We start from the raw sequence: 20,916 nt of genomic DNA, 5'->3' as shown, positions 1-20,916 counted from the left end.
TTCTGCAAAGCCGAATGCCAAGCAGAGATGGAAAAGGCCATTTTTTAGGTTTTCGATTTGATTATCTGAGGATTGAACATAACACCCACTGTAGTCATGATGGACACTCTGATTAAGAGGTTTTTGGAAGGTCTGTCTCCAACATGCAGTAAATATTCCTCTCAACATGTGCAACAAACAAATTTCCTTACTAATGTGTAAATTACTTTATAAACATTACTAATTACTCTACTAATGTTGAAAGTTTACCAGAGAAGAAATTTAGAGGTAGGAGAGGGGAAGTACAGAGAATTTTCAGAGGAGAAAGCATAGTTAACCATCTAATTATATCAGTATATATAGGCTAAAGATTATCTATTGTATTAATATATAAGAAAAATTAATTTAATTAATGTTTGTCATCTAAACCATATCGCTTTGATCTTCACCAGTGAGTAACCTCCTGTTACGTCATCTTTATTACCGTTACCTGGAATATGTGAAACAAAACTGTCATTTCCCGTTCTTGCGAATTCTATGTTATTTGTTATGACAAATAAAGATGTGAAAGATTCTCTGTGGAAAGTGGTAACTAAACAGGTTTTCAAGCTGTTTATTGTACACGTTCTCAAGGGAGTTCTGGAAGATGGGCGCTTTCACGTTTGAAATATTAATAACACGAAGCGGGGATATGAGGAAAAAACAAGAAATGAGTCAAAAAATGGGTCACCGAGTAAGCACATCCTTTATGGGGAAACCGCTTCATTTCCGTTGCATAACGTGCTAATGATGTTTGTTCGTTTTGTTATTTTTTTCTTCGACAGCGTTCCCTGACAGTTGTGATTACTTAAAACTTTTATGAAAGCGAGGGAGCTGAGTATAAATTCTATCCCAAGCCCCCACCTCGGGTTCAAAGCTTTAATGAACTATCCTGTTTCCGCCACAGACTAATGAAGCTCGCACGAAATCCTCCCACGTTGGTTAAGCCCCCGACAGCTGCGTTTCTCCACCCTCGCCAGCTTGCTCCCTCCCTCAATCCCACGAAGCTCCGTCTCACTGTCCCACAACAAGCGAGCAGAGGAACGATTTCAGCACCAGGACAGATCCTGCACCGTCTAATGGCAACATGGCGACAGAGGTAAGAATCGGCGCGTATACCGTATCCTTCTGGTGTTGCGATTGACTTAATTGATCCGGTTTCCATTGACGCACTTGCTTGTTGGTCGCGTACTAATTCTTCGGAGCGATAAACGGCGGAGTTACACAGCGCCCGGTCGTACACGGATTAATGTCGGCTGAAGGGGACGCCTGCGAGTGGTGTAGCCGAACACAAAAGCTCACCCCACGGCTCCGTCTGAACAAAAGATAACAAACTGACTCGGTTTAGTTGATAAGTGTGAATTGAACGGAAGATAAACGCTTATTTTAGTCGTAATCTGTATTGTGCTCTCACTTCATTTTATGAATGTAGCAACAGACGCGCTCACAAGTGTATTTATTGAGACGTGTTCGTTTCAGGAGTGTGTGTTACGTTTAATTAAACTGCGACAAAAATGTTTTAAATGTGAGCGTATCGTGTCTTTGTTCTTAGTCACATGAAAGGTACAACGATCAATCGAAATTAAATCAGTTGCGCTTGCTAAAAAGAGCAATCTTGGAAAGAAACGAAGAAAACACTTTGTCCACACACTTGGTTCAGCACACAGACAACAGGAGTGAAAATACGATCTCATGTGCACGAACTCCAAAAGTGTGATTGCGATTTTCCTCTCTATTTTTACATTAGAAACGTAGGTGTTTGGATTACAGGGGAAACGCTTCCTGTTTATTCTTTTGGTAGCTGTACTGCCGATGAGTGACGTAGACTACACTACTTGGACGCTACATGGGATATGAATGCGAGCCGCGTAACCGTTACGCTTTTTCGGTGGAAAAACAGCCCCTTTGTCTCCGGAGTCCACGCGGTGATGAACGTGGGAGAGCGCGTGGGCACGCGGAGGGGAGAGGGACGGTTAGTCAGCACCGTGGACAGTAGCCCCCTCGCGCAGGCACGCGCCGCACAGCACACACGCGAACGCCGAGTCCTTTCACGTTCTCCGCAACCACGCTTTTATATCAAGAAGAAGTGTGTTCTCTAAAAACATGATTTTTGGTCCCCTGTTATAATGTGCACAGAATATTAACCAAACGTTCTATTTTTTCACAAATGGCAGAGAGACTCTGAGAGACTGCCAGGTTCAAGTGTAGGGCCTGAGAAAGTAATGACATATACTAAATTATTAATAACTGCCTAAACAAACACATGCTGTGATTGAGAATGTAAGGAGTACTACCCGTAGATCATGAGCGAGTCTGTTTCTTCTGTAGTGTTTCTTTGTTGTTTGTTTTGGAAAACACTAATTCTCTACATCCACCTGCTTTGACAGTGATGGTGTGGTGGAAAAGCTAGTAGACTGGGTTAACAATGTTGAACATTGTCATCATACCATTTAAAAAGTCCTTAACCTTTGTCTGGTAAATATCCCACTGTGTAAATGGGTTATCTGTACATTTTAAACCATATGCATTGAGTTAGCATGTCAATCAAGTGCACAATAACTATTCTTAATAAGTGTACAATGATATGTGACCTGTGAAAGGACAGCCAATCAGACACACTCGAGACGGTAACTAATTGTTTTGTGGAAGTGCTAAGCCATAAACGTGTCTTGGATTTTTCTCTGGTGCCACTGTCCTTGCCTGTGGGCAGCTAGCAGTAGCTCGTGTCACCGTCTGGGTTCCCTCTCTTTAGATTATGAGGTCATGACCTTCTGAAACTGATCGGGCCATGCTCAGTGGTTTTCTTTTGTTCCGTGCAGTCATGCCGCATCACATGTTCGCTCGCAGTCCTCCTGAGACACGCTCTGACAGGAATGGCATATGTCAGGACACACGTACTTTTGTAAGCGCCATATTTTGCACACATGTGGCTGCGTTGTGCTGTTTTGAAATGAAAAGATGTTCTCATCTGTCATAGGTGCTGAAAATTGCTACTGAAGATGGTCTTTGCCAAAATCCAGGGCAGCAGTGTAGCGTAGTGGTAAGGAGCAGGGCTCATAACTAAGAGGTTGTTGGTTCGATTCCCTGTTGGGACACTGCTGTTGTACCCTTGGGCAAGGTACTTAACCCACCCTTGCCTCAGTAAATATCCAGCTATATAAACAGATAAAAATGTAAGTTGTTCTGGGTAAGAGTGTCTGCTAAATGAAAATAATGCAATGTAATGTACCACATCCAATGAACTGCTGAGCATGTTCCCTCATCGAGGAAATCAGATGAATATCAACTTCAGATGTATACATTAAATAAATCATTTGGAGGCCTAACTGAGTGTAAGGGGCAATGCAGAATTCCAGCAAATGGAACCAGAGTTTCAGAATTCCAAGTGCACAATTGGGTCAGCCTCCTCACCACATGGGCTCTCTAAGCCCCTTCTAAAACCAATGGCATTGTTTTTGCTCCATGGCTTTACCAAGCTCTCTTGGCATACCTCCAGCATTTGGGTACACTGTGAAGGATCGGGACACAAACTACACAAATGTGTTTCTGTGGAAATATGACAGCAATTAGGCCAGTTTCCAACGCAGTCAGAGACTTTGATTAATGGCTTACTGAACACTCTGCATAATTATCATTCCTCTCTTTACTTCATAAAGAGCAGGCTATTTCTGGACACTGTTGTAAAACAAGTACATTTCTTGCAATCCCCAGGATTCTTTGTTTGGCCCTTTTTTCAGCATTACCGGTCTTTGTTATCATTACATGGAACAGTATAAAGAGAGAACATGGAGCAGACGTTTGCCCTGAAGAAAGCTGGTTTGATATACTGTACCTTTTAGGAGATCAATGCCTCCTTGGTCTGTCGTTGCAGCACAAAAGACCAGCTCCTTATTATAGCAAGTCAATGAGTCATTGGACAACACACAGATAACTGTGTTTTAGATACACTGTTAGATCGGGCTCAAGCTTCCTGCATGTATCGGCATATCAATCAATCACATTTTTTTGTCAATAGAGTTTTTTACTTAGTTGATTAATATATAGATTAATAATTCATTTTAATAACAAAGCAACAAAGAGTTTTGCTCTATTGTGAAATAATTACATCAGGTCAGGTTTTCCTTTGGAAGAATTCTTTTGGCCAGAATACATAGTGACCAGGTGTAAGTGTTATTGTAAAAAGAACTGCACCATTCACTACTGTCATGTATTATCGTCTTTCTTTCTGTGTAACCATTATTAGACAGGGAAGCACAAGCCACTGTAATAATGAGTAGACTTTCTTCCACAGATATGCACTTCCTTTAATACACTCAGTGGTTATAATAAGCAACTTTTTCTTTAAAATGAACAATAATTATTTCAGCATAGCCTTTAATAGGGATGTGTCCACGTGCTGTGAATTGTTTTCCCTCTGCGCCTGTTGTACAGTAATTGGCACAATGCGGCTGAACAGCACAGTGTTCGGAGCGGCTGCATCGATCCAATTGATTGTGCTGCCAGTGCTGTCATGGCGGGTGGGGGCGTGTGGGGGTGGGGGCGTGTGGGGGTGGGGGGTGGCGTTCAGTGTTCACCTGCTGACAGCAGCGCAGTCACGCAGCGGTTCCTGACCCTCACCAAACACTGCCGCTCTGGTCCGAGCCTGATCAATTATTAATCACCCATTTGCTGCGGACGCTAATCCTGAGGCTTTGGTCGTGTTCAGAGAGGGGTGTCTCAGATCAACGGCTCATTTGCTTTTCAAAAGCCTAACACTGATGGATTTTTTTATGCAGTCCTTTCATGCTCTCCAGAGTAGGACAAATATCCCTGGCAATGATGCGGGAAGTAGAGGAATCTGGGTTGAAAGCAACTGTGCCCTCGTGCCGTTCTTAGTGGACACCATCCCTCTGAAGCTCTTTTCTTCTTAAACCCTTGAACCTCCAGTGGAACAAGGGGTCGTCCACAAAGCATCTTGTCTGTCCACAGGAATGCCCAGGTCCTCTTAGGACCACTTTTCTTCTGGCTTTCACTGCAACACATCACTCAGTTCAGACTGTCTTCCTCAGCCATGACTGGAGTTATAGTCAACTTTCCTCTGAAAGTTTCTGTAGAACGTACCGTTTTAACTTTGATGGCCTGAGGGGTGTGCTAGAAGTGGTCTTGGTCCCTAGTCAAAGGTCAGAGGTGAAAGGGCAGAGGTCAGTCCTTCAAGGTGTCAGTCCAGGTGTCAGACCTTACAAAATACTCCTCCCACACTGGTGTCCAAATAAGAACAGATCCTATGGAAATATATATACACAATACTCAAACCATCAAAGTGGTCTATCTAAAGGTATCTAATGTGGTCTACACCTAATCATCTATCGAACTGGCCAAAATCCATGGAAAAGTGCATTAGTTTCATAGCATACTGACCCATTCTGCAGGATATGCAATTCACTTTGGGCATATTACCTGAGTAGCAACTTTGCCCTACCTTATTGTTCCCCCCCTTCCGTCTGTAACAGGGGAGTGATTGTCATTTAGAGTGAGCCCTGTCAGATAAACTGATGGTATGCCCTTCAGGAGGGCAGAGCCAGGCAGCATGTGACATACGCTCATGGTCTCAGTACATACATTCTCTTTCTGGGCACGCGTCAGTTAGCCTGTCAAAACTGGAGACTCGTCATGCTGAAGTGATGGCAGTTGAGCTAAGCTGCGCTTGAGCTCAGAGATTTGGAGGGCAAGAGAGATGAGCTGAGTGTCACAGAGACGATTGTGTTCTTCAGTACTTCCTCCATTAGCGTCCGCTAGCATGACCTCCCAAACTTTGCATATGTTCTTCTGCTGGAGGTCCTACGGGCCTACGGTGTGAGGGCTTTGAAAACACTGTGACCATAAATACATTTTCAGTTGCAACCAGGTTTTAAGAAAAGCAAGTTACCATCCGCTGTAATTATTGTTTGTTGCTTCAGTGCCGTCTATTTTGGGAGGCAGACGTCCAGCGCATGTGAGATTTGTTTTCTCAGCCTGGTCCAGATTTAGATCAGAGCCGTGATGTTGTTTTGAACTGAGCTCCTTCGGAACATCTGTGGTGGGGCGAAGCCGAAAGCCGAGGAGAGCGTCTCGCCCGAGTTACGCGAAATGTGTGACCCTAAACAGAAGCGGAGCAGAAAACCGAAATAAATAAAAAAAAAAAAATCTGCATACTTCTCAAGACATATCGGCGATCATTACAACAGCCTCTGTACCAACAGAGCTGTGAAGCTGTATTGCCCCAGAGATTATTTTGTCTCCAAACAGACATACCCTTCAGCTGAACTTGCTTAACTGACGTTTTTACGTCTTGGTGTGATGACTGAGTCATTCGCTATTGCCATAATAGCAAAATCCAATATTCCAGTACAATTAACTTAATGAAGTCTCTTTCTGCTTCATTAGATACTTTATACACTGAGCATTTCTGTGTATTTCCCAGTCCTTCAGTTTAATTAAAATACACCCAATACCCATTTGGAGGAGAAACACACCTCCCAACAGGGTAAAAAAATGGCATTTTAATACACTGTGAGGGGATGCTATTGCACTTCTGATTAGCAGTTCTTAAGGGCATCTTCTTATACAATCTGTCTGACAATCTATGAACAGAATAGACACACAGGCAACCTGTATGTAAGAGAGACAGTTTACTTTGAGCAATGATTTTAAGCAAGTGGAAGTACGTGTATTTGTGTGTATGTGCTTTTTTATATGTTAGAAGAACTCAATTCACAGTCATTTTAATTCATTTCAGTAACTGACTAACTCATACTGATGCATAAGAATTGGTAAAATGGAACACTTGTCTAGCTTTGCTACTGAAGATCAAAGGTCAAAGTGCCGCACTGCAACACATTACACACAATACTAAAAGACTGGCCTCCTTTCTCAGGAATGGAGCCACAGTAGACATTTTTTTATTTGCTCGTTTCTGTAGAATGGCACATTTTACTTTCAATGGCATCAGTGCTTCCATGACCTCAAGAGTTGTGCTGGTGAGGAGTTGGGTCCGTGGTCAAAGGTCAAAGGTCAGAGGTCAGTCAAAGACATGCCACCGCCATTACAAGGTTTCATTCCAGAGGATCAGTGACTCTACAGAATACTACTCCCACACTGATGCACACTGATATCGCTAGTACAATGGAAACCCGTATACACAATGCTCCTGTCAATCTAATGTGATATATAGGAACACCAACAATCATCCAGTGCAGTGGCCAGAATGTATGACAAACTGGATACGTTTTGCAATGTACTGGCCTGTCCAGGAGGACATGTATCTCATGTGGAGCATATCACCTGAACACATGCCTTAAATGTAACCTGTGAAGAGATGGTGAAATGATGCAGAGTGACCAGTCATGTCACTTGTTGCCAGAACAATGTGCAGCACTCAGTCAGAAGACATTGTTTCTCGTCCTCTGTCCCTCGGAGCATCAACAACTCGGCCATGTTTGGCAGGGTTGCAGAGCAGACCCTCGCAGACCGAGCCCTGTGGACTTTGGCTCCACGTTCCTTGCTACACCAAAGTCCCTCAAAGAAAGGAGATTGAGAGCAGCTGAAACACAAGCCCCTCTCCATCTCTCCTTTATCCATACAAGGCATTAGTACCAAGAAAGGAGGATGTTCTCCAGGGATTTGTTGTTTTTTTTTTTTTTACATGGGTTCAAATGAAAGCTGCGGCCCATGAGGAATAAATTGTTATTTAGATGCTGAAAAGAACACAGATGCATCCCATTTTCAAGCCCAGCTCCTGGTGAGCTCTGAGTGGCTGTGTTTCAGTTCTGTTTCAGCTGTTCATCCATACAGGACAATGTGAGGGAACAGAGAGAGCATCAGGGTGGGACCTGGTCCACGCATGTCTGAAGTCTTCTTGGGTTGGGCAGTACCAAGTAAGAGGTGACAGTGAGACTTCCTGGACTTTCTATGACATCACAAAGCTGGTAGTCAATCAGTAGTTCTGAATACCTTGTGCTCTTTACATTACATTGCATTTTTATATTATTGTCATTTAGCATATGCTCTTATCTAGAGGGACTTGCATAGGTTAGAGCTTTTACATGTTATCCATTTATACAGCTGTATATTTACTGAGGCAATGTTAAGTACCCTGTCCAAGGGTACAGCAGCAGTGTCCTAGCGGGGAATTGAACCAGTAACCTTTTGGTTACGAGCCATACCCCTTACCACTATGCTACACGACCTCCCTATTTCTAGCTGTTTTGGCCAAAGAGTATACACAACGGCTGCTTCTGTTTAAACAACATGAGGCACCAGTTCTGCAAACCCACGCTGGGCAGCAGGTTGGCACTAGCTTGGCTTAGCCTCTGCACTATAGGCCAATGTCGTTACCGCCTGCCTGGGATCGGAAGAGGTGTCATTATCACCCAATGGCGTGTTTTTCCTAACGCTCCAGATGACAGGACCCCTCCGGAGTGTGTTGGCGTCGGGCGCCCGCGGCACACAAGGCAACCGGGTGACCGTCACCCCCCCCGGCCGAGAGTGAATGCTGGCTAATTGGTGCTGTCTCGCCCCAGCGCTGCTGTAATTAAGCTTTGATGTTTTGAGCAGCAGCTATGTAAAAAAAACTCCAGATCATTTGTTTTAGTTTGGGGGGGTTCCGACAAACCAAATGAGATCCTATGTCACTGACTCCAGATCAACGGTGTCAGACAGGGGAGTCAGACAAGCCCGGCGCACTGACTCACACGTCGATGTGAGGGGATGCATCTCGGCAAAACATTGGTTTGGTCGAAATCGAACCAGTCACACTGTGACAGTCCCAGGACTTGTTTAATGAATATGCATCATTTCAGTGTCACTGAGAATTAAGTCACTGAAGTGCATAGTGGTTTGAGAGCTCCACTTATGACTAGATGCTGTAGTTTCAGGTGTGATTCCCAGGTGAATCACACCAGCTGTGTAAATGGATTACACACATACTGCATGAAAGGGTGGCTGCTGAGCAAAGAAATTATGTAAGGAATGTATTCTGAGCAGATTAATACCTATGTACAGACCAGAGCTCGGAGGAATGATTACACTAATTAGGCTGCTGTGTAGCTAATTGATTTTGGTGACGAGCTGATCTTAGGTGGCTAATTAAATGCACTGTGACATGCTGCAGGTATGAGCAAAAACCCAGAGTTTTTTTGTGCAGAGAGTAATCAGTTTATTGTGAATGTCAGTAACCTCTTCTGTGCACAAATGGGGAGGCAAAGACCCTGAGCACACCCTGCACAGTGAGATCAATTTTGAAATGTTAACATTTATGTCAAGGTGGCAGTGTCACATAGTGGTAAGGAACAGGGCTCATAACCGAAGGTTTGCTGGTTTGATTCCCCACCAGGGCATTGCTGCTGTACCCTTAGGCAACATCCTAAACCCAGAATTGCCTCAGTAAAACTCCTGCTCTATAAATGGATAACAAGTAGGAATTGTAGCCTATGTAAGTCGCTTTGGATAAGAGTGTCTGTTAAATGACAATAATGAAATGTAACACGACGTGATGTAATGCCATCCTTCTGCCAAAGAAATATTTAGTAATACATTTTAGCCTCTGTAAGACCATGACAGACAGTCATCGTCAGATTTCTACTGACTGTTTCTCACCTCACTTTGTTAAAACTGAATATACAGGTACTGAAATGGAGATGAACGTATGACATGCCTCACTGCTGGACTTAGAGAGGGCTCAGATGAGATTGCGGTGCCTTTTTACAGTGGATTTGAACACGGCAGAACCAAACCCTCATTCTGCGGCGTGACTCCCTAGGCACAGATATGCAGAGATTTCAGTGCCTAAACAGGTTTTTAAATAGGGCTCATCGCGAGAGTCTGGGGCTGTTCCTGTTAATGAAAGCTGCTCTCGGAAGGGCTGCAGCACAGTGTAGGTTACCCTCATGCACAGATTAGCTATGGCCCAACTTTAAGTGTTGCAGAGACGCACTGATGGAAAATGAAAGTGTTTTGAAACAAGATACTCGTCTCAAGGGGAGGTGATACTGTAATAGGTGCAATTACCACCGGAGGGTGTCTTGCTTTATTTGCAATTATCTGAGCTCACAGGTTACTTATTTAACAGAAGCGTAGTAAATTTCCAGGGATTTTTGGTGACAGTTGAGGCGGGTTTCCTCGTTTACTATGAGGGATTATACTGTTTAGCTGGAAACAGGTTCAGGGCAGTCAGATGGGTGAACTGAGCAGAGTCATTAATCGTGTTTTGGTGTAATATGTTTTGCTGTAATATAATGTGTACAGCCATGTTATTGCATGTCATACCGCAAAGGGTGGATCAATGATGCAATCAACTGTCAGAAATAGAAGGAAGGAGAGCAGGCATTTTACAAGGGAGTGGCTAAGTTCATCAGATGGAAAATTTCAAAGGTGAATTACATTACAGTCACAGCAGTCAAAGAGACTGGGTTTAAATGTGAAGGAAGTACTGAATATCAATGGATTTCCATAAAAGGCCTCACTAACTTTAATATTTCATCTGGTATTATGAGTTCGTTTTCAAGGGTGCTGGAAGGTCCTTTCAGACTCAAACAAGTCACGCTTTCTCCTCCGTCCCCCACTCCCCTAGTTCCACAACCTGCAGGTGCTGCACCATAGTGCCTCATTGGCCACCAAGGTCTTCATCCAGAGGGACTACACTGAAGGGACCGTCTGCAAATTCCAGACCAAGTTCCCCGCTGAACTTGACAGCCGGGTAAGTGTCTGCCTTTCAGAAACACACACACACACAGACATACGCCGAACAGGAAACTGCGCTGCACAGACGGTCCCTCTGAGAATGAGGAGCGCAAACTAACAAAGACACAAAAGAAAGAAAGAAATGGTTGCTGTATCAGATCAGGTGTAAAAGATAGTTTTCCCATCCACACACAAAGCACTCCATAAACTCCCCACAGCTTATTCCACACTACTGTATGCTCCTCTGGTTTCAATCATTTCAATACAAAAAAGCATGTGAGAGAGAGGAGGTATTGTGAAGGTAGTATCCTCTCAACTAATAGTAGTTTCTAGCTCCTCTACAATCTCTGAATCGTCAACAAAAACACTGCCACTTGTTTCAATCAACTCAGCTCCAGTGTTTAACGGAAAACAGCAGAGTGCTGAGTGAATTTCAGCCACTCAGAATGATTCAAACGGAAGACGTATTTTTAGAGCAGAAGCAAAAGAACCCTGTTCCCTGGGTTACCAAAGTTAAAAATATTCTGTTATTATCGAAGACACTGTGCAGTGCATCATAAGAACCCGCATCTCTCTACTCACAATTATGAACAGAAAAAAAGTGATATATATATAATGTCATAATAACATTATATAATCTTTATACCATAATATCAGATTGCAGAAGTACCATCAGGTGGTAACACTATACAGTGTGGTATAGAGCTGAATAGTACTAGTGTGTTCAAGTCTAGCTTTTTTAACACCTAAAATTAACACATGACACAACTCAAAACCTGCAATATCGATGTCTGACTCAATATGTTAGAGAAGCTGTGTGGAAGCTGGGATGATGGAAGCTGATTGCTTCCACAGAAAAGCCAGGAATGGCAAGGACATTAGGGGAACATAAGTGTTTGAGTGTTTGTGTGTGTTTGTACATATGTGTGTGTGTGTGTGTGTGTGTGTGCGTGCGTGCGTGCGTGCGTGTGTGTGTGTGTGTGTGCGTGCGTGCGTGTGTGTGTGTGATTCTGCGAGCTAAAGCCCTCTGCCGCTGTGTTTGGCAGATCGAGAGGACTCTCTTCGAGGACACGGTGAAGACGCTCAACAACTACTACGCCGAGGCGGAGAAGATCGGGGGCCAGTCGTATCTGGAGGGCTGCCTGGCCTGCGCCACGGCCTACATCGTCTTCCTCTGCATGGAGACGCGCTACGAGAAGGTGAGGCAAGGCCCCGGGCGCTGCTGCGGGCCACGCCAGCGCAGCGTGAACGCAATGCCGACACAACGCCAACGTAACACAAACGCAGCACAAACACAACGCCACCACAACATGGACACGACGCAAAAACGATGTCAACACAGCGCAAACACCATGCCGAAACAACATGAGAACAGCATGAACACAAAGCATGCACGATGAAAATGCAACGCCAACACGGCATGAACACAACGCCAGCACAACACAAACAGAACATCAGCACAGCGCAAATACAACAGGAGAAAAATGTCACACAGCATGAGCACAACACCAGCATAACACAGACTCGCTGGCAACAAAATATTAGCACAACACAAAAACAGCATGAGCACAATCACGTGCAATCACAGTGCAATTAGCACAATGATATCACTTCTTTATTGGAACCACAATGCAACCCAACTGCAGTTGCAGTGCATTCACAACACAATCAAAGCACCGTCACAGTACAATGACAACATGATTACAGCACAACCTGAAATGCCCACTCAGTGGCTATGGTGCAGCTTTAATCTCTCATAACCAGGAACACCTGTCGATTTATGAAAAAGAAAACTGTCCCTCTTAAAGTCCAGGCAGGGCATATCTGTATAAGGCAGTGTGTAGGCAGTACCAATTTATATAAATGAATAAAATTGTAAGTTATGTAAGTCGCTCTGGATAAGAATGTCTGCTAAATGACAGTAATGTCATGTGATGTACACATGCATCTATATGTCACGCACACCTTTATCTTCTGGTGTTTTAGACAGAAATCTTTCTAACCAGCTGCTTGGCTCAGTAGCTGCTTTGTCTGGGAAGGTTGCATGTGAGTAACAGGACAGCTTACTGATGCTACTGCAAACAGCTCTCTGTCTGAAGTCCTGTCTGCAGGACAGCATCCGTATGACACACTATGCTGTTTCAGTGTGTCCACCATTATGTAGAGAATGTGTCATCTCCTGCTTTAGACTGACAATAGATTGAAATGAACCAAATGAAAAAGATTTGACAACCAAAGGATGCCAGATATGATTTGAATCAAGATGGCTTAGCCGTAGTCAGGTAACCCTCACCCTTTGAAGTGTCCCTGGGTGCGCTGGAGCTCTGAAAAGGTTGCCTGTCTGACCGTGCTGCTGATAGCATCGTCTTGGTGGTCAACGGTCTCATTTGTGCACTGCATTCCAAAGCAGAATCAGCTGGAGCAAATAGCACGAACAGGGAGAATCCTCCCTCAATCTTGCGATCTTCCCTTGCGTCACATCGCGCACTGCATCTTCCGTGTGTAAGATTCTCTAAAGTGCCTCTTCACAAGTGCAATCAGATTACCGAGGGAGCCGCGAGATCTTATCGCGATGCGAAGTAAAGCACGTCGCCGCGTCCAACCCAGCTCACGAAACGGCTCCGACTTTGGTTGATAATATCCTGTGTAATGAGAAAGTTATGATAGGTTATGCCCACCCACAGAGACTTTCTGCTCGGTACTGCAGCGTTCAGAGGCCACACGCGAGCATCCGTGGACGAACGCATAATGCTCGATACCGCAGGCGCGTAGATATGCATCAGAGGCATCAATGGTGGCCGATTGCGTGAAGCGCAGTCAACAGAACCAACAAAAGATCAAAGGCTGCTTCACCTGCTCGATCATAGTGTGACATCACAATGCGGTGCTTCATGCAGTCGCATGAGTCATGAAGCTTCAAATTGTACATCCCCTCTTTTTTTCTATAAGTTCTTCAGTGGCACAATACATGGACAGCTTCACTGACTGATCATGACAGGCTCAGAAGAATACGTTGTGCCCCCTCTTATGGGGTGTGAGCTTGCATTTTAGCCTTTGTGTGCTATTCTACCTGAAGCAAACATTGAAAAGATTGAGGGCATATGAGAATGGAATTATGGGGTACCTAGTAGAAGCAGCCCACTGACTTACATGACCCTGCTTTGTCGTGCGTGCCTGTTGTTGTTAATGACACAATGCTAAACTGAGAATGACAAATCTGTGGATTCGCACAGTGAATCACAGCGTACCCTGATCACAGCTGCAGTTTGCAAAAGCGCAGCACATAGAAAGCCAAAATCGCTTTTTATATGGACCGTTGCATGACAGTCTTCATAGTTGCATTGAAAAAAGCACAATTGTCACTGGGACTAAAAATGAATCGATGCTTTTATCTCGTTTTTCTTTCTGCTCAGAGCTCACTGAACCGCGATGGCGGAAAACAGAGTTTTGGGAGCGCCGAGCTGAAAGCGGCAGACTTCTCTTCGCCAGGCCAACAGCTCTGAGCACGCAGCTGAGAAAAAATAAAAAACGACACGCTCTCTTGCCGAACAAAAATACCACTGTTAAATCTAAATAAACTGTCCTTTAACTTCTCTATTGTATTTCCAAATGACCCTCACGTGTCATGCGTCCAATCTAAGGGGGCCTCGAAAATCGAAAACTAATGCGGCGAAGCTAAAACCATCAATCCTCGGCAATTGGGGTTCAAGGTAACGCGCCGCAAAGCAGTCATGGACGCATTGTGTCAACGCGATGGAATTGTTTTTGCTCAGGATTAAAAGCGTAGGACAAATGAGACGTTTCATCAAAGGGGGCAAGCAGACAGTCACCGCCTTCAAAGCGTAACTGTTGTCGCCGATACCGCTCTCATGATCCGGGTAAACAGTGAGGGGGGAGCGTGCTTTTAATCACATCGCTGTTTTGAGCATTTAACCACAGTTTTGCTGTGGTTCCACACAGACCTCCTGTTCTCCGCCGCAGTCTTGGTGGAATCGTCTTCGTTCACTTTCCACAGAGCAGATAATACAACACACGTGTCAGAGCTGGAGTGAGTTGCGGATCTGTGCTTCCAAGAAATTTTGTGGATAAAAAATGTTCTCGCTATTCCGCATAGGGAGTTTTTCTTGCACGTGTCCATTCCTTGTAAGTTTGTCCATTAAAAAACAGAGGAAGGCCAAAGACTCCAGTACAACAGTAAACTCGCTACTCCAAAGATCTGTTCCTGCCTGCACAAGTTCTGGTCCATGGTGGCTACTTGCTGCAGACTGAACAACGCTGACTGCAGCTCTGCTGTGTAGGAATCCGTTCTCATTGGCTGCCTACGAAGGCCTGCGCATATCTGCACAGTTGACCTGACCTCGCATGTGTGTTCCCTTGCAGGTGCTGAAGAAGATCTCCAAGTACATCCAGGAGCAGAACGAGAAAATCTACGCACCCCGAGGCCTACTCATCACTGACCCCATTGAGAGGGGCATGAGGGTGGTATCCTTTCTCAGACAGGAGGCACAGAGGTCAAAGGGGTATGACTGGTGTGTGTGTCTGTGTGTATGTCTGCATCTATTTGTATGGTTTTCCTTTGGGTCTGAAAGCTGTTTTGTTAGTGTGTGTGTGTATGTGTGAGTGAGTGAATGAGTGAGTGTGTGTGTATTTTTATGGCTTTCCTTTGGGTCTGTGTGTATGTAAGTAGCATTCACCCCCCCCCCCCCCAACCTACCCCCCACCCTAAACCCCCCTACCCCTCCGTCTCCCTGGCAGAGTCATAGCTCTGATGGATTTGAGGATGAATAAAAGCGAATCTCCTCCTCTGTGAAGCCTTCACGCTCAGCCCGTATTCCCTCTGTCTCCTCTGAGTGCTTCTGACAGCTGTGAAGCCCAGCTGCAGTCAGCTTCAATCAGTGTCGGTTCAGCTCCGGGTCTCGGAGAAGGAGCTCCGCTGCAACCATGTGCTGCAGGGGCTGAGACAGACTGAGGACACCTTAGGAATAGTGCACTGAGATCAGCTGTGATAATACAGAGAGGAGCCTGCTTTTCATATGTGTGTGTGTGTGTGTGTGTGTGTGTGTGTGTGTGTGTGCGTGCGTGTGTATGAGTGTGTGTGTGTGTATGAATGTGTGCGTGTGTGTGCGTGCATACTGTTTGTGTGTGTGTGTGTGTGTGTGTGTGTGTATGAGTGGGTGTGGGTGTGTGTGTTCGTGCATGCATACTGTTTGTGTGTTTGTGTGTGTGTGTGAGAATGTGTGAGTGTGTTTGCACATGTGTGTTTGGTTGTGTGTGGGAAAGAGAGAGTGTGGAGTTTTTCGTGATTGCACTCCGATAGTTAAATCTGTAAATGTGAACTGTAACAGCTTTCTGCTGTGTTCACCCTCAGCACTGAGAGAGCAGCAGCAGCGGTGAGAGACGATGCAGCACGCTGTGCTGATACTGAGAAGGAGGAGGTTGCTCTAAATAAGGCAGTGAATACTAATTAGCAGTCATCCTTTTTAACTCCTTTTCTCTAATATTGTAGTCATAACTCCTCCCCTCCTCTGCTGGCCCCATCTGAAAAGGTCGTAAATCTTTAACTGTTTAACTGTCCAAAATATAAATGTGTTTTATACATGGTACAATATACTGCATATAGTATTATATGGATATTATAATGGTTTAGTGCCGCTTTATCGCATTTAACTTTGAACAAGACAATTGAGCGGGCATAATGTAAAATGCTCCTTCACAGTCTGTCACTATGTCAGCAGTAGTGACTGAAAGACAGTAACAGAGACGTATGTGAGGACCACAGAGGGTCTAACTGCAGTGTCATTTGGATGGCGTGTTGACCGCAGAGGTGTGTGATGGTCGGAAGGGGGTACAAACCTTGGGAATTACATCTGGACTGCAGAGAACAGTGTTTCGCCTTCAGAGCATGCTGAGTTAACCACTGCATGAACCACGCTGACGTTTGGATGGCAGAGTGTGATGCGTTGGCCACTGTGTGTGACCCTTGACCCCCAGCCTCTCAGATTGAGATCTCCATCTTTGAAGACCGGGGTTCCAGTGGCTCCAGCTCCGGCTCCAGCTCCACCTCCAGCAGCAGCGGTCGGTGACTGGAGGACCAGCACCAGGGGTACGGGTACCGGGGCGGCCACGGCCTCCCCAAAATCCGCATGCTGAAACATGAGAGCACCCGATTCTGAACTGAGGGAGGGGGGACCACCCCGCCTACCTCACCGATACACACGCACACACACACACACACACACACACTCTTTTTACTGCCAAATGCGTTTCCATGGGCATCCCCCTTATAAACCATTGTCATTATAATCTACTGTACACAAGCTTTAAGAAGTACTGTAATGCCACTAAGGACTGATTTTCTATATAAACTGGGGTTTGGCTTTGGGTGACTTCACAGAACGGTAAGGTAGCTTAGACCACTAACGGCCTTTCAGTTCCTGGCCGTTTACACACCACAAACTGCCACACGGAAATCCATTTTTCTGATGGGCTTCTTTGTCTTCTCAAAGAGAAGGAATACATCAGTTTCAGATCACTGCCATCTTCAGCCTGGTGCGGCACAGCTGGAGGTTGGAGTCCATTCACCAGCGCACTTTCCCGAGCTTATCACCAGCCACGGCATTCCCATCCGGGCGCAGACGATTGGGTTCGTCCAGCAGTGCCAAGCTGTGCCCCCGGCTCGTTTCGGCTCGTTAAGAACACAAGCGGGCTGTGAGCCCCTCTCAGTCTGGCGAACCTGAGCAGATCAAAGGCAGCTGCTGATTGCAGTTTGTTTTCGTTCGGAGCTCGGCGCGAAGCAGAGAATGCATTGCGAGGTTTAGTGGGAATTGTGGATCGTTCCGAGAGGAGCGAGGGACAAAATGAGCGTTCCCCGTTCTCTGATCAGAGCGCTGTCCCGCAGGGCTCCTGTTCTGTCTGAGTTCTCTGTCGAAGTCAGCCAGCTGTCATTTCATTATCACGCCACCTTTGTGTGTCAGGTGGAATCGGCGTCAGAGCCTCAAACCACACAACACAGAGGTGGGAGGGAGGGGGAGGTCCTTTGTCCTCCTTGCTTTTAAAATAAAAATGAAATTCCCGCAGTACTGGCAAACTCCCTTTAATGCTGCTATGCATTCTCACTACACTTAAATCACATTTACATTACAGAGTTGTCATTTAGCAGATGCTCTTAACCGGAACAACTTGCACAGGTTACAGTTTTATCCATTTATACAGCTGAAGATTTACTGAGGCAATTCTGGGTTAAGTACCTCGCCCAATGGTACAACAGCAGTGCCCCAGCAGGGAATTGAACCAGCAGCCTTTTACTTACAAGCCCTGCTCCTTACCACTATGCCATACTGTTGCCCGTACATAGACATAGGTAGTATATATACTGTACATCTCTCTGCGTCCCGAAGAGCTGGAAAAGCAGGCTTTGATCTGCGGCACGTAGGCAGACGACTCTGCGTCTCTCTAACGCCGTGACAATGGGACCGTAGCGGTGAGATGAGCTCCTCCACCAGAGGCTGAAGGACAGGGAAACGGAGAAGCCCTCCGCCAGGGGGGAAGAATCTTCAGAAAAATGTCTCCATGGAAACGCAAGCCCATTCATCTAGATACTCTTTGATCCGCTTCCATCCGTTTTCACATCTCATTTTGTTCATTTTTGCATCGCTCTCATCTTTATTTCACAATCAGTTGTCCTTGGCTTATATTATTATTATTATTATTATTATTATTATTATTATTATTATGCACTGCAGAGATTCTTAATGATTTACCTTGTTCCTCATTTGTTTCTTTCCTGGCTTTTTCCCTCCTTTTTTAGTAAGAAATATTTTTAGTTTTTTTGTGTTTTGTGCAAAAATTTCAAAAAACTGTTTCTATAATGCCTACCCTGCCTGGTAGTACTGCTTCACTGGAGGTGCCACTGAAATCTGTGGCGCCCTCTGTTGGCCAGGTTGGAGAACAGACCCTGAGCTCTGACACCCCTTCAGCAGAGAAGGGCCACAAGTAGCAAAGGCAGGTCACAGGCATTATGGAAAAGCAAACACAACTTATGCTTTGACTGATTAGTTCATTTTAATTATTCATGTTTGTTTAATTTCTGTATTCTGTATATTTATTTCTCTTTTTCTTTCTTTCTTTGTTGTTTTTTTTTTCTCTCTTTATTTTCAGTACTTCACCCGGCCTCGCTTAGAGCCTCCCCAGACTTTTTTGCGCATTTCTAGAGGTTAGTCGCTCACCCCCACACCGAACACCTGATCGGTCGCGCCCCCTCTGGGACTAGGGGGGGTTTGCTGTGCTCGATAGCCATCATGTTTCACCCCTGTGGATACCCAACCTGGGGCTGATGATACCAGAGGATTTTCGGCAGCTGCCGCTGAGCCATTTGTACATTGTGCACCCTTACACAGGAACCATCAAATGCATGAGACTGTCTGTCTGTCTGTCTGTACAGCAAAGTGGGTGTATTGTGAATGCGTGGAAGTATTGTATTGATGTTCTGTAAAACAAAAAAAAAGAGTGTAGGGAGGAATGGGGGGGGGGGGCTGTTGGGAATGGGGGGGTCGATTGCATGAATGAATGGGAACTAACAGGTTATATGGGAATGAAGAGGAATTACGGGAAATTGTATTGGAACTGATCAGCACAGGTGTGTGTTATGATGGAACGGGATGAGAATCAGGATTATAGGGTTATAAGGCCAGACTCACTGCCAGTCCAGAGTGGATATTGTTTTATTGTACTATGTGAGCTTGGGTAAGGGACTAACAGGGAAAGGACACACCAAATATCTGCTGGAGAGGTTGCTGCGGTGTTAGCTTCTTATAGCAGGAAACACCCAGTAGGTCAGCTACTGCAGTCATATACATGCATACAGCAGGGAGATAGGTAACATTTCAGGGAGAAGGATGTTTTATATGGGCGAGTACAGAAACTGACAAATATATCCAGCAGGGGGAGATAGTGAAGCCCACAGTCGAGAGCAGGGGGTCAGTCCTGTAGTTTAGGGGGCCAAAGAGAAGGGGTCCACAAGGCAGATGGACAGGAGAAAGCATGTGTCCTCTGGGATTTTCTGTATAAAACCAAGTTTACACCACTGTACATTCTGATGCAAAGTGTCTGTTATATTGATGTAGCGACCCACAAGCTAAAAATGGGATCAAGCAAGTCTTCCAACCGACAGAAAGGAAGTGGAGCTCACTTCTTTCATGCATTAAAAAAGAAACCTCCAAAGAATTCATGCTTCACCACTGCTGCGAGTCAAAAACTGATGTCAATCACAATCAAGTGTCTTTCTTTATTGACATATTTTTGTGGTTATATTTATGCAAAGTCTACATCAAACTTTTTATCGTTGGATACTTAAAATGTAAAACTGTATTGACTTATATAATTTCACCTAAAATACAAATAAATGCTATCACTTAAATCATCAGTAAAATTTGAGAACAAGGTGGTGTTGCATTTTTTTTTTCTTCCTTCATTCCAAGTGCACTGAATGTGGATTGCTGATGTTATGAAATGTTACATTACATTACACTACATTACATTTAGCAGATGCTGTTATTCAGAGTGACTTCCAGCACAATAGAACAGAAGTGTATCCATTCAATTTGAATGAGCAACAGTGTCAGACCAGGCTAACAACACTCTCAGACCAGTGAGTGTGAGCATAACACTATTCAAGCCCTACCACAAGTTAACTTGTGCAACCTGACTAGACGAGGGAAGCCAAGCATACTACTATACATCACAGTCAGTAGATCCCAGATTCCAACACACATTGCGATATTACACATAAAATAAACAGCAAGTATGTATGCAAGTAAATATGAAATCATGAATTTCATGAAAAGCTCAGAATATCTGAAAATGAAACACCTCTCCCAGTGAGGGCTGTTGTTTCCATGGTTCCATCTTACAGACAATTTTGAGGCAGCGCAGAAAATTGTAGGCCGTCTTATTGATGCAAAATCTGTGACAGAGTAGGGAATTTAGCATACTGTACTATGGCCATCTCCACATTGTCCACAGTGTGCTGTTAATCTGCATGAAGGTCACTCACAATGTCCAAGCGCATGACTGGTGAATGCTGTAGAAGAAAACAAAAAGCAGAACATTAATTACCCAAAAATGGTCTATCAGAGCCAGCACTTTGTAATAACTTTCAGAAAAAACAAATTGAAAGATCCAGCTCAGAACATTACTTTGATTTCC

The 20,916-nt window shown here is 44.7% G+C and overlaps 1 protein-coding gene across 2 annotated transcripts; it reads left to right on the top strand.

Annotated features, from left to right (window-relative positions):
- Positions 1-915: 915 nt before the first annotated feature.
- golga7ba (golgin A7 family, member Ba) lies at positions 916-20,092 on the top strand. 2 transcript variants are annotated; one of them, XM_036538502.1, is made up of 6 exons: positions 916-1,117; positions 10,604-10,729; positions 11,760-11,912; positions 15,094-15,195; positions 16,713-16,816; positions 18,871-20,092. In XM_036538502.1, exons 1-5 carry the CDS (start codon positions 1,106-1,108, stop codon positions 16,794-16,796), a joined length of 477 nt encoding a protein of 158 aa, XP_036394395.1. In that variant the 5' UTR covers positions 916-1,105; the 3' UTR covers positions 16,797-16,816; positions 18,871-20,092. The 2 variants fall into 2 exon arrangements, with proteins under 2 accessions (XP_036394395.1, XP_036393619.1); XM_036537726.1 differs by lacking the exon at positions 18,871-20,092 and having other exon boundaries at positions 16,713-17,380.
- The last annotated feature ends 824 nt before the right edge of the window (positions 20,093-20,916 follow it).

This window comes from Megalops cyprinoides, chromosome 1 (genome assembly GCF_013368585.1).
Source record: "Megalops cyprinoides isolate fMegCyp1 chromosome 1, fMegCyp1.pri, whole genome shotgun sequence".
Classification (NCBI taxonomy): Eukaryota; Metazoa; Chordata; class Actinopteri; order Elopiformes; family Megalopidae; genus Megalops; species Megalops cyprinoides.
Note: the sequence above shows the minus strand (reverse complement) of the source record. Positions and strands in the feature narration are given on the sequence as shown.

Bases quoted from the DNA above. Each gene is read 5' to 3' on its own strand.
- golga7ba (XM_036538502.1), top strand. The intron at 10,730-11,759 runs GTAAGTGTCTGC...TGTGTTTGGCAG, and splicing joins CCGCTGAACTTGACAGCCGG to ATCGAGAGGACTCTCTTCGA. The intron at 11,913-15,093 runs GTGAGGCAAGGC...GTTCCCTTGCAG, and splicing joins TGGAGACGCGCTACGAGAAG to GTGCTGAAGAAGATCTCCAA.